Raw genomic sequence first — 16,279 nt, forward strand, 5'->3', positions numbered from 1 at the left:
GAGAGAGAGAGAGGGAGAGAGAGAGAGAGAACGGGTGTGGGAGACAGATTTAGGAAGGAAGTTCAGGAACTGTCAGACAGGAACGTTGCCCTGATGACGACTTGATTATTGGTGACACATCAGTGGCACAGGTGCGCTCTGATGTCACACTGAATATCCAATCTGGGATCCACCCTCCGTCACATGGCCAGTGACTGGAGAATCCTTTGTGTGTATTCCCTGTTACAGATTTTCCGAGGGAAGCTGCCAATCACATTATTATCATTATCGGTTAATTCGCAGATTAATGGCCACTTCATTAGGTCCGCTTGGACAACCTAATGTCATCTGATGCATCTGGAAAGATAATAAGCTAACAATGAGAAAAGACACAGACAATAATGTTCCCCCTTCGATTGATAAGGACAGAGATGTTTTAATGTAACCGGTTCTTTTTATTGTGATGTGTTTCTAATATTCAGGCCTTATGAGGAGAGAGAGAAAGTCTGTGGCTGCCTCCTGGTCACTAATTCAGATGTTTCATTAAATTCTTCTTTTCAGATAAAAGCAACAAAACATACACATGAAAATTCCATTAATATACAAATTATTTTCAAGTATTATTCAAGTTACTGAGATAAATTTGGGAAAACCCTCCTTGCTGTGAGGCGACAGTGCTAACCCCTGCACCACTGTGCCGCCTGTGTATTTATAGGTTTTGCCTGAATAGAAGCCACAAGCCTTATTTTGTCTGTCATATTTTGGTTCAGTACCTCAGAAGTTGTGTTGGTCCATGTGCATCCACCTCAAGATTTTTAAATGTCAATAAAAATTATAATTTTTCTAGGACTGTAAAAAAACAAAACAAAATAACAGAGCTTTGTAAAAATAGAATTCATGTCAGAGCTGGTGCACTGCAGAGTATTACATAGTACAGCTGCATCTAATGAAGTAGCGAGCGTGATATGTTTGAGTAGCATGGAAAATGCTCTGTTTCATTATTCAGATTGTTTTGAATAACAATCTTTAAGCTAAATGTATCACATGTACGATCGTCCGTGGCAAAGGAAAGCATTGCAATCATACCGCTCAGCGAGGTTGGCAGACGATATTAAATAGTTGCAGGTTCCTTTTAAAAAAAAAAAATTAACAAATGATTTCAGCTTCAGTGTAGATGAGCGGTTTTAAACCTGCTGAAATGATTCTTTTCAGTAAAACAGAAGCTTCGACGGCAACAATTCAGTTGGCCGTTTGTTCTATTCACTTCGTTGTGTGTAACAATTTGTCTCAGATCTGGTGATTAAAAGACTATTAGAGGGGGTGTGTGTGTGTGTGTGTGTGTGTGTGTGTGTGTGCGTGTGTGTGTGTGCGTGCGTGCGTGCGTGCGCGTGTATGCTGGTGTGTGTACAATGCAATGAAAACACATAAATAGGGATCTTTTTGTCCTATAATCAGCCTATGAAAACAAACTAATAGAAAACATTTTTAAGCAAAGACGTGGGGTAATTCCCTGATTGATTGTGTTATCTGCGCTATTGTCTGTGTGTGTGTATATAGTCACGCATTTACTTAACGTGTGTGTGTGTGTTTGTGTGTGTGTGTGTAGCAGTACATCATTGGCTGTTAATTATATTGTGTCATAAGCGCAGTTGCAGATATTTTCTTGGAAACAGTCCAGGTCGCTTCAAAGTCTGGGGCTGACCAGTCTGGTGTGTCCAGTGTGTACATGCACGATTGTAGGTGTGGGTTAGAGATGTGTTATAAAAAGTGTGTGTGTGTGTGTGTGTGTGTGTGTGTGTGTGTGTGTGGTGGTGGTGGTGGGGGGGGGGGGGTGGAGGGTTTCTTATCTACAGGCCACAGGCAGCTTTTGAGGCTCTTATCAGCAGCCACCATATTGTACTAGCACATCCTCTTGTCCAGCAGGGAGCGGAAAACTCTCCTTGCAACATGGTCCTCTCTCCCTCTCGCTCTACCCCTTCTCTCTCTCTCTCCCTCTCTCTCTCTCTCTCCCTCTCTCTCCCACCTCACATTTTGCCAGCTTTCCGACTGGCAACCAGCGAGAGCATTGTGTCTTCTTGGCGAAAAAGAGAGTGAGAGAAGGAATGGAAAGAGAGAGGTGAGCCTGACATATGGACGACGGGGGGGGGATGGCAGAGACACACACCATCCATCCTCGTGTCCAAAGGGCCAACTTCACAACAAAAAAACACATTTTTTATCTCTGGACTCGTTCTGTCTTTTTGGTGAATATTCTGCAGTATTATTTTACTACAAGTTATAATTTTCAAAGGAAGTATCTGGAGCGGTATAAGCTGCGACTGTGACCTCAGAGATTGACGGACAGGCAGTGACAGAGTGTGAGAGACTTGACGAAGAAGAGGAGGAGGAGGAGGAGGAAGAGGGGGTTTAGGAAGATACCACATGTGCGTTTGCAGTTCACTTGAACTTGGATTTTGCAAGTGGAGAGATCAAGAAGCCACGCTGGGTGCCATGATGTATTTGTGAGTATTTCAGATGATTTTATACATTTTGTATTACGCAGTCTGCAGTGTATCACACGAGCTTGCAGCTCGTAACTTCTTAAATTATAAACCCACATTTGCCATGACTTACATTAAACATATATTAATATCATATAAACTCATATTAAAATCCAGCTAAATATTCTAGTTCTACGCATTTCAAGTTTAACTGGTCACATTCAAATTATGAATGTGAGTCATCCATTAAGATATATCACTGTAACATCCATTTACAGTAAATTTACAGTAAAAATGTAAAGAGAAAACGCAACAAAAATTTTATGATGTAAGAAAAATAAATAATAGTACTTTGGTGATTATTACTTATCATCAGGAAAAGGTAATACTGAAGTTGTGAAAAGTGAATGCTCCACAGAATGAAGGCTTGATTTGACAAAGCACCTCCTGCTTCATCAGCTTTATTCCTTTTAGTCATCATTGCTCGAGTTCCTAGTAACTGCAGTGAAATCAAACGGAACCAACGTGCTCATCAAATTTATCCTCATAGCCCTGCGTATTTGACCTTTGATGTATATTCAAAAATATTTCTGTTCGGTGTCTAAAAAGATTGCTGTTTTTTTGTTTTTTTACTACGATATCGTTCTGACATTAAATATAACACCCATGCACGATTAGGCTATAAAAACTACTTTCAAGTCAAATTATTGCGAAAGAAGGAACTGTCCAAAATAAAGTCATGACCACCCGTGAAGACAGGAACAGGAACGATTGCAAAACCTTAGAAATCAAGATCCCTTAAGTTGCAGAGCAGAATACATACAAATGTCTCCCTCCGCAAAGAAGCAGCACGCAAAAAGTTGATTGACACATTTGCTAAATACCAAAAAGTTGAGCTGCATCTGTCAATCACATCTATCGGAAGTGATGCATCAGTAAATTTCCATGAACTGCACTCCTTATTTTTGTGAGCAAAGTTTCACCTTCGGACTGTATTTTATTTCTACCTCATTGCCGTCACCAAATATACAGCAAATATGCCGTATTACAGCACGTGTGTTTTTTTTTCTCTGTTTCTTTTGTTCAACAGACTCTTTGATATCAATCCAATCCTCGCCAGCCTGGGACATTTGAACGCTTAAAAGGATTTTGACTCATATCCTCAAATTACACACAGACAGACACATAGATTCAGTGAGAGCTGCCACTGGAGACTCCTTCACCACCAAGAGTCTGCTACTCAGGATGTACTGTAAGAAAAATACGGACATCCACTTTACATTCAACTACCGCAGCCACCCTGGCTCCACGCTGCGTCCAAAGATTATACCGCAGAATTTCGCACGACATTAAACATCATACGGACAGTGTGTTTGTTTCAGTGGCACCTTTGCTGAGGGAATTACTGCAGTTTAATGTAAGTAAAGGTAGTAAAGGAGGCAGTAATGGGTAGAACGGTAGTACGGCTGAATGAGTGAGCAGTTTTTGCTCTTTCAAAGGAACTTAAACTGACATGTTGGGTTTTAGTTGTGTTGTCACTCCTTTGTTGTGAGGTAAATCAGCAAAATATTGCATAAGCGCAGGAAAGTGCATCAAAGGAAAGGAAGGTTCCAAGTCGCCCTTATGGAAACGATACATGTTGCGGAGTGTCGCTGCAGGTGGTGCACATGAACATGTTCCTAATATATAGACACAACAAGCACAAGGCAAACTGACACACACACACACACTCGCGCGCGCACACACATCGAGCAGCACAGAGGAAAACTGAACTCACAGGGTTACCTCCAGACTTCACCACTATGATGGAGAAGCTTAACCCCACCGACCTGTCTGCCTCACCACCAAACATACCTCGCCCCTCCTCCTCTTCCTCCTCCCCTGTCTCCTCACCCTCCTGTGACTCCATGGAGCAGCACAGTCCCCTCCAGAACCAGACTGCACCATCTTCTAACAACACCCTGCATTCTACAAATAAGACGGGACACAAGAGACACATGGATTTCCCCGCTGCCAGCTCCATTCAGTCCCCAGGCGCCATGACGACAGTGCTAACCAATCACCATGCAGATACAACTGCTGCACCTGACCACATTGTCGTGGAGGCAGAGAAGGAGAAACCAGAAGACCCTACTAATGGATCCCCAACACTTTCCTCTCCACCTCCACTCCTCCCAGCACCAGCCAAGACCTCCCCGAGCCCTCTCCCACCTCCAGCCTCCTTGGCACCTTTCCCTTCATCATCCTCTCCTCTCCCACCACACATTCCAGTCATCAGTCTTGGTCACAGTAAACCCCCTTTGCCAATTCCAAACACCCCTCTGACTACGCTGCACCCAATTCCCAAACTTCCTCACGGGCCCCATCCAGACCTTCGCCGTGGCCAGCTGACCGGTTTAACTGTCACCAGCTCTGGAGGCCCTGCAGGTTCTGGAGGTCTTGGAGGTTCATCAGCTCCATCCCCAGGACCCCTGTTGCTTCAGCAGTACCTGCCGAATCACCCCTTTTTCTCCAGGTGAGACAAATGTCAAGATTACCATCCTTCACCTTTATGTCCTACTGCTAATAAAATTAAACAGTGTAGTCGTCACACACAAAGCAAGGGCTTCCTTGTTTCAGTTCAATCATTGCAATGGAAAATTATACTAAATATTCAGAAGATACTCTGATAATTAGCGTTAAATAAACACTTGGCTTTTGCATGACCAGTTAAATCTGTACACACCTTCTTCTCAACTCATTGGAACCCTTTGATATGAAATAACAGAATATGGTTTCCTGAGACGAGGGACCCTCGTGCCTCTTTGCTAGTAACGCCTCAGAGTTTCTGTTTCATATAAAACCTCAAATGCTGCAATTACTAAGTTCCCATTGTAACATTCTCAGGCGAATGTCATTCATCCATAAAGGATTTTAGATGAACACCAAGTATATATGTACAGTATGCAGTTCATGTTGGACAAAAACTCTGTGTGTGTGTATTTATGTATACATATATACAAATATACATATTCATATATACATATATATGTAGATAGATAGATGTGTGTATGTATATATGTGTAGATATATGTATGTGTATATATGTAAATATGTGTGTGCATTTATGTATATATACATATACATAAAAACGTGTGTGTGTGTGTGTGTGTGTGTGCGCGCGCACACGTGCATGTACAGACTGGATAAATACTGTGTACATAAGTGTATATGTTGGATGAATACTGATCTCTTCCATGCAAATACTGCAGCAAAATTTAGGTTACACATCCATGTTCCTTCGGAGCAAGTTCAGCCGACAAAAAGCCACATAACAGACCTCTTAAAGCTCTTTATGGCCTCCAAATCTCACTCCCATGAATACAGGCATTCATTTGCAGACGTTATCAATGGCCTCCTACTGTTCATCTATTCTGAACTCCAAAAAGGATTTTCCAAACACTTTTTCACAGTATAACAGAGCAGAAGTCGGATTTGCTACAGTCGCCATGGCTCCCCCATCTGTCATGTTCACCTGGGAATAAGGTTCTCTCCCCACCTCTTTCTCTGCTGTGTTTGTAGCACAGAGCATTGATCTATCTTATCTACTGGTCATAGAATCGGAGAGTAACCAGGCTTAATTAGAATGGGCAAAAAATGCACGCACACTCAATCAATGCTACACACACAATCCCAGTTCAGTTAATGGCTTCCACCCTCTTCTTGGTAGTTTACTCCAGCCACAAGATTTCTCTCCTTCATCATGTTCTTTTGATATGTGTTTCTCTCCAGTTCTTACCTGGGTACCTCAGGAGGAAGCTTCGGCGTCATCAGCAGCAGCCGGATTAAGAGGAGACCCTCGTCACACTTTGAGATGGACATCAATGAATGTGAGTGGGCCTGAATAAAAATCAGACATTGATATTAGTACGCGTGACTGTAGGTGAGTGATTGCCCCTCAAGTTATCAGTATTTGGCTTCTTATTATAAGATAAAGTAGACAGTGACAGAGCTTTAACACCCTACACACACTCAGTCACAGTGTCTGTGTGTCTAACAGGCCCCCCTCAGAAAATTGCTCGTCGTGTTTTCACCAACAGCCGTGAGCGCTGGCGGCAGCAGAATGTGAACGGGGCCTTCTCAGAGCTGAGAAAACTCATCCCCACACATCCACCCGACAAGAAGCTCAGCAAGAATGAAATACTTCGCCTGGCTGTTAAGTACATCAACTTCCTGGTCACCTTACTCAATGATCAGGCTCAGGATAAGAGCAGGGTCTCAGCTGAGGTGGAGGCTGGGGACCAGGGTGCCATGCCTGGGCTGGAAAGTAATAAACGGAATACTGTTTTTCAGTGCAACACTCCTCCTCCACCCCACAATGCCCCGCCATCTTCAGCTCGTCCTGGATTGGTAAGAGCCCACAGAGACAGAGACTCAACAGACTCAGTCATTGCCCTGGCCAATTCCCCAGCAACATCCAGTTGCTACGGTGACACAGACAGTGAGGAAAGCTTTGGGGCTAAGACCTCTATCGTGGCGCATGGCATTCTAGGGAAGGTTAAGGGTCAGATAAGGATGGTGACGGCCACAAATGATGAACGATGACAGCAAAGGCAGCATACGAAAGGTGTGCAGCCGCTGGGAGTTTAAACGTCACACTGACAGACAGGACAGGACACAAAATCGTCACCGGATGCCAAAGAGTGAGTTTCTTCTTTACGGTGCACGGAGATAAATGTTTGGTGATCATTTGTAGTTATAACTGTCTTTTGTATTGTTTCCAGTGATGTGCAAACATTGTTTTGTGAGTGGCATAGAACTTTAAGCGATACTTCACCTAAAAAGTATACTTTGACTTTCAAGTACCAAAAAATGTATGTTGAGTTCACGGCTGCATTATTTCTTTGTGATTCCAGAATGCAGAAAAGCCAGGCATGTATATGTAGCTTTAAGCTAATGATGCTCTGCAGCCACCAAATATAAACAGTAGTAAAATTGCCCCCAAATTTTCAGTTTAAAAGTGCTCAAATGTATGATCCAGAATAATCCACATCTTCTTTATTCAGGTTTATGCTCAGTAATCTACAAAAAAAACAAACAAATAGATGAACTAAAGCCAGCTGGCTAGAGAGCTGGCAAAGATTCAGAGAGTTTGGCAAAAGCGAGTTGCTCAAATGAAAGTGCTACCATGACGAAGTGTGCTTGGGAGCTGGATTATAGCCTAGACCACACCTTTATAAAGAGACATTTTTGGACAGCGTTGCTGTACGTGGCTGGTTCTTCCTGTATTTTAGAATCACACAGAAATAGTACAATGGTTGCAAAAAATGTCTTTGTGAGCTCAAGATTTGTATTTGTGAGAACTCTTAAGGCAAAACAAAACTTTTGGTTGGAGTATTACTTTGACGGAACCTTTATGTTCCTTAAATATGGTTGCAATCTTCTCTGGTCAGATTTTCCTCCTAGATGTCAAATAATTATCCAGCATGGATGAATTATGCAAAAACAATCATTTCACAGACAGGAAATTCAAGGTGTTGAATTATCTCTTTCGTGTAGATCTACAATTGACATGCAGATTTATTAGCATTGTCCAGTCCAACTAAGATCATCTCCTCGTGTCACAGTTACGTACTTGCATGACAGTACTGGTCATTTTCAGTGTTGCCTCTCTTATTATTGTCAGCCTTGATGGTTCCACCCTGACATTGTGACACACTTGTACCAGACAGAAATAAAGTGTGTTTTAGTTGGCTCTTCCTTTTTTGACATCCTCTTATTGCGTTCCAAAGACTGCTCTTTGTCAGCACGATTTCTCAACACGTCCTTATGTTTCATTATGTCTTGTTTAGGGAACGTTTGTGTATCGATGTAAAAAAAAAAAGAAAAGTACATATTGGATGTTAAAAGATAAAAATGTAATGCCATTTGATCGCGTTTAACATTAGATGTGACTGTGACGGTCACAGCTGAGCACATCGACCTTGTCAGCACACATTCTATGAGCAGAATAGCCAAAGTCCATTTTGTTTGTTTGTGCTGCTCCCCACGATGAGAGATTTATCACAACACGAGGGAGCCATAAACAACACCAGTTTAAAAAATACGTATAGTGAGTGATGTAACTCCCTAAAGCCGGATGTAACTGTTTGCTGACATTACAGTGTGACAATGCCAGCAATGGAAAAAACTGCCTCCATCATTATTCCATGAAGGGCAGTTTTCATCTATAGTGCACGTACTGTGTGTGTGTGCGCGTGTGTGTGTGTGTGTGTGTTTGTGCGCGCGTGTGGTGAAGAACAAGCAAGGATTTATGTAACAGCAACATCTTTAGGTGTGGGAGAAAGGTCGGGTGGACGTGGGAGGCGGTTGAAGATGGGATTCTGTATATTAAGGAGGTTTTTGGACACAGTAAGGGTTTGGGGTAGGGGGGTGGGGGGGTAGGGGGGTGCAGCTGTGCAGTAGAGCTGTCTATGCTCGGTTCTATCTGGTGGCCAGGAAACACCTACGGTTGGTGCTGTCTCACTGATGGCCAACGAGCTTCCTGGAGGAGGGGTGGAGGCTGTGTGTGTGTGTGTGTGTGTGTGTGTGTGTTTGAGCGGCGGGTGGACGTTTGGGGTGCCAACTGCATGAAGTGAGTGGAGAGGTGAAAAACAGAGAGAGATCAGCCCCAGGATGTTCTGGGAACCCCTATACACCCGGTTTCAGGACCACACAACAGGAAGAGCTGCTTTCACAACCCTCCAGCTGCCTGTGCCAGGCTGCTCCGTCCCCCTCCTCACTTCATTCTCAAACCACAGCCAGGATTACGAGTTGAGGCTGGGGTCCACAGAAAAGCGGCTGCCTGTTTTTGTACTGGAGAAACAAATAAATTGCTCTGTTTATTTTGCACAACTTTTTTTAAACAATATTGTGGGAACATTCGGAAAAGACATGGAAACATTTTTTGAATCCTGATTTATGCAGCCTGAGGATGATTCCGAGTTGTCGGCATCTTTTATAGAGCTTTTCAAAAGTTCAATTTAAGCACATTTAAGGTAGCTAAACCTCGACGCCTGAAGCCTTCGTCATCATATCTTAATTACAAGAGAAATTATCAAGGGTTACAGATGTGCTTTGGCGCCACAGCCTTCAATGCACATATCACATTTTATGTTTCATACATTTTAATTCTAACTATCTATTGCTCGGATACATAAAAGAGGGAAGTTTCTTCCTGCGTTGTCAACAATTTTGGTTTACATGGGCGACAGTGTAAATGAGGCATCTGAAAACATGAGAGACTAAAATGAAGCATTTTACAAACTTTTGGGACTTTGTGCAAGCCTTCTTTTACCTTCGTAGGATTTGATTTTTGTTCTGTGCTCACAAATTTACGCTTTGTGTCATCAGTGAATGTTTTTGTGAAAACATTAACAAGCAGCTTTTCTGCCATATTTTCAACTTTTACTTCAATGCACGTTACTCTGAAACTGCTGATGTGCTCACACAAATATGAGAAAAACAAGGTGGCGGAAAATGAAAATTTGAGGTTGACAGCAGGATAATGACAGAATTCTAATCTAAAGATGCTAAGATTTAATATTAGAGAAATGTGACACAGCTGAGGGCTCAATGTTTTGTTGTGTGGGCCATTCATTTCCTCAAATAGCTGAAGTTTGGCCAGTTTTTCCCCTGTTAACATCACTTCCAGGAAACAAGTCGAACACACAACACGTTACATCGCACAACTGGAGAGGCGAGGAGAAAATGATGAAGCCCAACATCACGTATGGTTCTTAACAAGACTCAGATGTTTGGTGGGCCGCGGGGCCAGTGCTTGAAAATACTAGTGTCCGTTTTATAAAAAAAATAAGTAACATATACAAGTCATACAAAACCAAAGCTAATGATGGAAGTAGAGACCACTGGAGTGTTACCCTGCACTCCCTCAGTTTCAGGAGGCCAAGCAGGGTGACGTTAGCCAGCCTGGGACTGAGAGATAAAATGTCACTGCCTCCACCCCTCCACCTCTGTTGTGTGCTTCATGCTACCAGTCTTACCAGTGTGCACACACAAATACCAGCAGCAACAAGGTTATTGGTCCTAAAGCCGCTGTAGAGTCAACAAATGGAGAAATATTGTAGACCATGGGACTCGTGGAGTAAACACGGACAAGAAAGCTTTCATTTTAAATTAATTTTGTTTTATTTATGTTTGAATTAAACTGATGAATATTACAATATTACAGGAAAAAAAACTGCCTTGTTTGATTAGTTTGAAAAATCTTAAAATTCCATATAAATATAGTGCTCAAACCTATGAGTATATGGTGCACATGTATGGCTCACTGGCTAAATTATGAAAATCCACTTGACTTACAAATTTTGCAGAAGTATGAGTTCATATTTTTTCTTCGCACGCCGTCTAGTTTAGATAATGGAATACTTGAATTTCATCTCGACATTTGTTTTGAAAGCTCGTACAATCTGACAGTAGTATTGCAGTTCTATTTGTGAAGAAACGAAGGCTAAAAGAGAATTCAGTGCGCATGGTTCATGTTTTACATCACTGTTCCAGCTTCCTTGATCCAGTCAGTCATTCATTCTGTTTTCAATATTTTCTCTCCTTCTTTTACCAGAGAATCCACACTCTTGTTCACTGCACTTTGCACATTGCTTGCAACTTCATCTGCGTTTGCTGACGAGTTCTTGTTAGTCAGCTTTCGCCTGCCCACCTCAGTGACTGCAGATCCTGCAACCGCCCCCACAGTTCCACCAACCACACCCCCCAAAAACACACCAAGCACCAAGCCTAACAGTGCACCACCTATCACAGCCTTTGGCACCTTTTTGGCAGTGGTTGCAACTTTCTCCCACACTGAGCTCTCAGCAACCATTTTGACCCCTGCTTTGGTCCCAGAGCCCACTTTTCCCCACACCGGACTCTGTGCCACCTTTTTTGCACCAGTTCCAATTCCAGCTCCGACACGCATAGAGCTGTCGGCCACCAGTTTAGCTCCAGTTTTGGCCCCAGATCCCATTGTTCCCCACACAGAACTCTGCGCCAAATTCTTAGCTCCAGTTCCGATCCCAGCCCCGACACGCTTGGAGCTGTCGGCTACAATCCTGGCTCCAGAACCAACTTTTCCCCACACGGGACTTGCTGCTGCTGCCTTTGTTCCATCCACCAGCACCTTGGGAACTTTATCTCCTACCAGTTTGGAGACATGTCCAGCTTGGGCTCCCATCTTCTCCCACACAGCACTGTCAGCCATCATCTTCTGGACGTTTTGTGCTCCGCTGCCTACTCGTCCCCATATTGGACTACTTCTCACCTTCTTCGCTCCCTCACCGACCCACACAGAGCTATCTGACAACAGTTTGGGCAACATCTTTGCACTGGACTGCATTTTCTCCATCATGGATTGAAGAAATGATGGGGACATGCTGGAAAGTGTAACAGGAGGAAGGCTCTCCAAATTCATGGTGCTTACACTCATCTCTGCCTCATCCCTTGTTTTCTCAATCTCACCTTCTCTCACTTCCTCTTCTGCCTCGGCTACAGGCTGCATGTGAGGATAGAGTAGCCGCTGTCTAACCTTCTCTTCTTCCAGATGTTCCCTCCTTCTTTCCCTTGTTATCTCAAGCTGTCTCTCCCTCACTCTGTTCTCAGCTTCCTGAAAAGCAGGACAAGAATAACACTGTCCTCCAGCCTCCTTCACTGATTGCTCCACCTTTTCTAGCAGCTCTGCTACATTCCCTTCCTTTCCTTCCATCACATGAAACCTGTCACCGCATTTTTCCACCAGCTTTAACAAATCGTCACGCTGGCCAGCGATGTACGCCTCCACACTGTCAGCCCCTGCCCTCCCACTCTCCCTCAGTCGATCAGCGTAGGTGAAGAGCACCAGCGTGTGTCTCTGGACTGCGTTGGGGCCAAAGACAGACTCAAGGGTCCTGAGAGCCTGTAGCTCAGTCTTAGCAGGCTGGTCTGTGGGGACACACAGGAGGAACGCGTGGGGCCCAGGACTGGACAATGCAACACAGGAGGAGATCTGAGCCCGCACCTCATCTGGACCACGCTCTGAGTTGAACCAGTCTGGGGTGTCCACCACTGCCACCTGCAGCACCGAAAGGAGACAGATTTACCAGGGTAAAATAGCAAGAAGCCAAAGGGAGATAGCAAGAAAGGAACAAGCACACATCACAAACCCGTCTTCCTGCTACAAATGCCTTCTTCTTCCCACACTCCTGAGTGACAGGTGTGAGGCTGTCGGGCAGTGACTCGAACTCCTTCCGCCCCAGGATGATATTGCCAACTTTGCTCTTTCCTGCTCCAGACCTGCCGAGTAATACCAGACGAAGCTCTGGAAAGGATGAGGAGGATACATAGGATGCCTCAGGAGATGAAGTGAAGGTCGGCGCGGAGGAGGAAGAGGAGAAATCGGAGAAGACGGGCGAATGAAACGTGGAGGTAGGAGATGCCTCAGGTGATCTCTCTTCAAAGCTGTTGATTCTGTGGTGAACTGAAAGATAAAGTTGAACATGGAAGTGTCACAAACACAGTTATATAATAACAGGACCGAGCTACCGAGTGAGTTTTTGTTACTTACAAGTGGTGATGACTTTAGTGGTTGGTTTCACCTCAGACATTTGAGAGAGTATGGCTCCATCTACAGAGGAAAAAGAGTTCTGCAGTTCATGATCACTTTCATTTTCTTATTTCCCCTCACAGTGACACTATGATGCAGAACATCTCCAGCTCCACTTCTCTTTACCTGCATTCAGTTTGAATCTGGTGGACGTCCTCTCCTCGCCATCCTCATACAGCGTTGAATATGTTTGTCGCTCTGGCGCCGGAGTGGAATAAAGCTCTTGAGAAACTTGTGTCACGTCTACTCCTCCCTCCGTTTCTTCTCTCTCGTCATTTGTCGTCCTCTCCCACAAACTGTGATCCTCCTCTTCTCGTTCCCTGCTCCTAATCGTTTCAACGTGCTGCACACGAGTCGATGCTCTCTCTTCTTTTTGAGCCCTAAAACTTTCCAGAAGCTCTCGTTTTCTTTCATTCACTCGTCTCTCCAGCTCTCTCTCCTGGGCTGTTTTCATATGGTATACGCCATTGTTCTGCACCATCATGTCCACCTGTTCCAAAAAAATATATACTTTCATTTTGGAAATGCCTCTCATACATTTAAAATGACACATTCCTGCAGTTAATTAAAATTGTGGTTAATTAGCATAAACTGGAGTTAATTCACGCTGCCAGTCAAGTTTTAAACCTAATGACTAATTCCTAAACCGGTCCAGACTGCAGTGGGATCACGGCGTTTGTGTAAAAAGGGCGTAGCTTGTTAAACTACAAAGTACCGTCACAGCAACCTTCCCAAACAAATCAGTAAGAGACACACATGCACTCGAACTGAAACTCACTTTCAAAAGATATAAAGAAGTGTTTGGAAATGTAAACGTGTCAACTCCTACATCCCCCCAAAAAAAAAAAAATGTAAGAGTAAAAACACTGACTGACTGAACTGCTTTCAATCACTCTCTTTTTAAAGCTCTTACCTTTTCCAGCAGCTCATGAACCTGCTCCCTGTTCTGTCGCTGACGATTATTGATGACATGGTACCGCCCCCCACAGCTCTCAATCACCGCCCTCAGACCCGGGTTCTCTCGCTGCAGGTATTGCTGTAGAAAAGTAGTTTTGGGGAGGATTAGATTTCCTTCCTGGTTTCAAAGTCATTAGCTGATTAGAGCAGTGATTGTGCTTCAAAAAATAAACCTGTTTTTTTTATGTTTTACATAAAATTGTGTGCTATAAATGTGAATTTTTTTCAGAAAATCTCAATTTCTGTGCTGTGTGTATGTGTTTTCCCTTGTCTAAAATATCACTTGGCACAGAAAATAGTACAAAATGTCTACGAGGAGGAAGAGGAAGACCGCATTGTTGTTGCTCAGTGAACCAGGAACAAGCTTTGAGCTGTGGAAGGTACATTTCTGCTCTACTTGCCTGAAAGTTCACGATACGGAAGTGTATACAAAACATTATAAAGGACTTGACATTCTTCTCGCAGTACACTACGGGAGGACAGGTGTACTTCTCTAATACCTCCACAGTCTTTCCCATTAAGTAGTCCCCACAGGTCAGCAGGACTAGAGTGTGGTCCAGGACGTCCTCCCCAAACAACTCCTGCAGCTCTGCAGGCACACGACCCTCCATCTAGAAATGTAAGATGAAAAACCGTTGAGAGGCTGCACACATCCTACTGAGTACTACTGAGTATTTGTGGTGAAAGCTCAGGTGAGGACATTTACCTCCGTGAACTGTCCGACAGGCACCAGCAGTAAAATGGCATGTGGACCTGGAGCTACCAGAGACATGGCTAGCCTCGTCTCTGTCCTGACGCTTTCTTCCATCTCCCCACCGTTCCAGTACCATCTCGGCGCCTCCACCAGGGTCACCTGCCTGCCCTCAGTGACGTGCTGCCGTAGCTGACAGCTCCTGGAGGCATTGGGAGCGACTAGGGAGAGCTTGCCCGTGATGGTGTCTGCCGATGACGTCTTCCCACATCCGATGTTCCCCAATAGAATAAGTCTCAGCTCCGAGGTCGAGGACCTGTTATTTATCTCACTCAGGTGTTCACTCATAACTGGAAAGAAAAGAGGAGGGGGGGTCACGTGATATTCGTGCTATTTGGTAAGAAGCAACACCTGCTTCTGCAAGGTGTGTTGAGTCAAACATACTGTGCGTCTCTTGAGACCTCTAAGAAGCATGATCACACATGCAGATAAAACTGGAAAAGCAGAGACTTTGGCAGGTTGGGTGGGGTGACATTTCTGCACTAACATCTACAAGGATGAGGCAGTTTTTTCTATCCTCAGTGTTTGAGCAAGTTAATGGAAAAAGGGTTTCTTCGTCCTTCTCTCGCCTGCTGTGCACGAGTTGACAATCATTGATAAAGGCTGGGCTCCTACTCAGAGGTAGCGATTTCACTGGTTTCTCACTGTGTTCCCTTTTCAAAGTGTTCCTGACATGCCACACCTTGCCGGTCTTGCCAAACTACATTCTACCAGAACCTTTTATATTCAGACTCCTATGCAAACATTCCAAAAACACATGTTTTAATGCAAAGACATAAATACAATGTTTAGAGAGTGAGAGAGAGAGAGAGAAGGCATTACAAAAGCTACATACGTTCAGCTGGACTGTGAAATTAGTGAATACAGTGGTAAAATGAGTTCCTGTTGTGTGTCCAGTTAAAGCTGACATAAACTGACACGGCCGGTACAAACACTGCTGTGCTCAAAACACAGTGATCCAACAACAGGTCTAAGAAACTGTGTATGGTTCACTCGTACTGCAAAAGTTACTGCTCCAGCTGATCCCACCTGAATAGAGAAAACTACATAGAACTGCTAAAATTAGAAACCCAGTTCATTACTCCAGCAGAAGGAAGCGTACTTACTCAACTCTTTGAAACCGTCTCGTCTTCTGAGTGCTGGGTCAGAAACGTGAAGTCCCGCTCTCTCTCATCAGGACAACTTCAGACCATGTGGACTCCCAGTCGCCTACTAACAGCTACCTACATCGCTTGGATCTCACAGAGTACCCGTCTCACCACTCCCAATTTGGAACACATGTACACATGACCAAAACTATTAGTATATGTCGGAGCGCACAACAGGTTTCTTTGTCTACAGGCTGTTTAGCATTCCTAGATGGGGTGGAGCAGGTGTCCCGGGGCACTTGTGAATCATTCTGGTTTATCGACCACACCCACAATATCTCAGAACTCATGGGTGAATGTCAAAGAAGCTGTTCTGAGTTTTTAACTTGCTGAGGTGGTTAATTGGTAAAAT

The 16,279-nt window shown here is 44.0% G+C and overlaps 2 protein-coding genes across 2 annotated transcripts; one reads left to right on the forward strand and one right to left on the reverse strand.

The window, feature by feature from the left end:
- The first annotated feature begins 1,915 nt into the window (after positions 1-1,915).
- On the forward strand, positions 1,916-8,210 carry lyl1 (LYL1 basic helix-loop-helix family member). Its single transcript, XM_086211184.1, has 4 exons — positions 1,916-2,480; positions 3,550-4,974; positions 6,231-6,328; positions 6,499-8,210. Exons 2-4 carry the CDS (start codon positions 4,262-4,264, stop codon positions 7,041-7,043), a joined length of 1,356 nt encoding a protein of 451 aa, XP_086067310.1. The 5' UTR covers positions 1,916-2,480; positions 3,550-4,261; the 3' UTR covers positions 7,044-8,210.
- A 2,388-nt stretch (positions 8,211-10,598) lies between these two features.
- On the reverse strand, positions 10,599-16,122 carry LOC147257339 (uncharacterized). The gene is made up of 8 exons (XM_086211185.1): positions 15,886-16,122; positions 14,735-15,069; positions 14,529-14,639; positions 13,985-14,107; positions 13,198-13,561; positions 13,033-13,092; positions 12,632-12,945; positions 10,599-12,540 (listed from the first exon to the last, which is right to left on the reverse strand). Exons 2-8 carry the CDS (start codon positions 15,065-15,067, stop codon positions 11,020-11,022), a joined length of 2,826 nt encoding a protein of 941 aa, XP_086067311.1. The 5' UTR covers positions 15,068-15,069; positions 15,886-16,122; the 3' UTR covers positions 10,599-11,019.
- Between the last annotated feature and the right edge of the window lie 157 nt (positions 16,123-16,279).

Source organism: Aulostomus chinensis, chromosome 8 (genome assembly GCF_037954235.1).
Source record: "Aulostomus chinensis isolate RoL2024-O1b breed Wild chromosome 8, RoL_Achi_v1.0, whole genome shotgun sequence".
Lineage (NCBI taxonomy): Eukaryota > Metazoa > Chordata > Actinopteri > Syngnathiformes > Aulostomidae > Aulostomus > Aulostomus chinensis.

Bases quoted from the DNA above. Each gene is read 5' to 3' on its own strand.
- LOC147257339 (XM_086211185.1), bottom strand. From the start codon at position 15,067: ATGAGTGAACACCTGAGTGAGATAAATAACAGGTCCTCGACCTCGGAG. The intron at 14,108-14,528 runs GTATTAGAGAAG...ACTTTTCTACAG, and splicing joins TAATGGGAAAGACTGTGGAG to CAATACCTGCAGCGAGAGAA. The intron at 13,562-13,984 runs GTAAGAGCTTTA...TTTTTGGAACAG, and splicing joins TTCATGAGCTGCTGGAAAAG to GTGGACATGATGGTGCAGAA.
- lyl1 (XM_086211184.1), top strand. From the start codon at position 4,262: ATGATGGAGAAGCTTAACCCCACCGACCTGTCTGCCTCACCACCAAAC. The intron at 4,975-6,230 runs GTGAGACAAATG...GTTTCTCTCCAG, and splicing joins AATCACCCCTTTTTCTCCAG to TTCTTACCTGGGTACCTCAG. The intron at 6,329-6,498 runs GTGAGTGGGCCT...TGTGTCTAACAG, and splicing joins TGAGATGGACATCAATGAAT to GCCCCCCTCAGAAAATTGCT.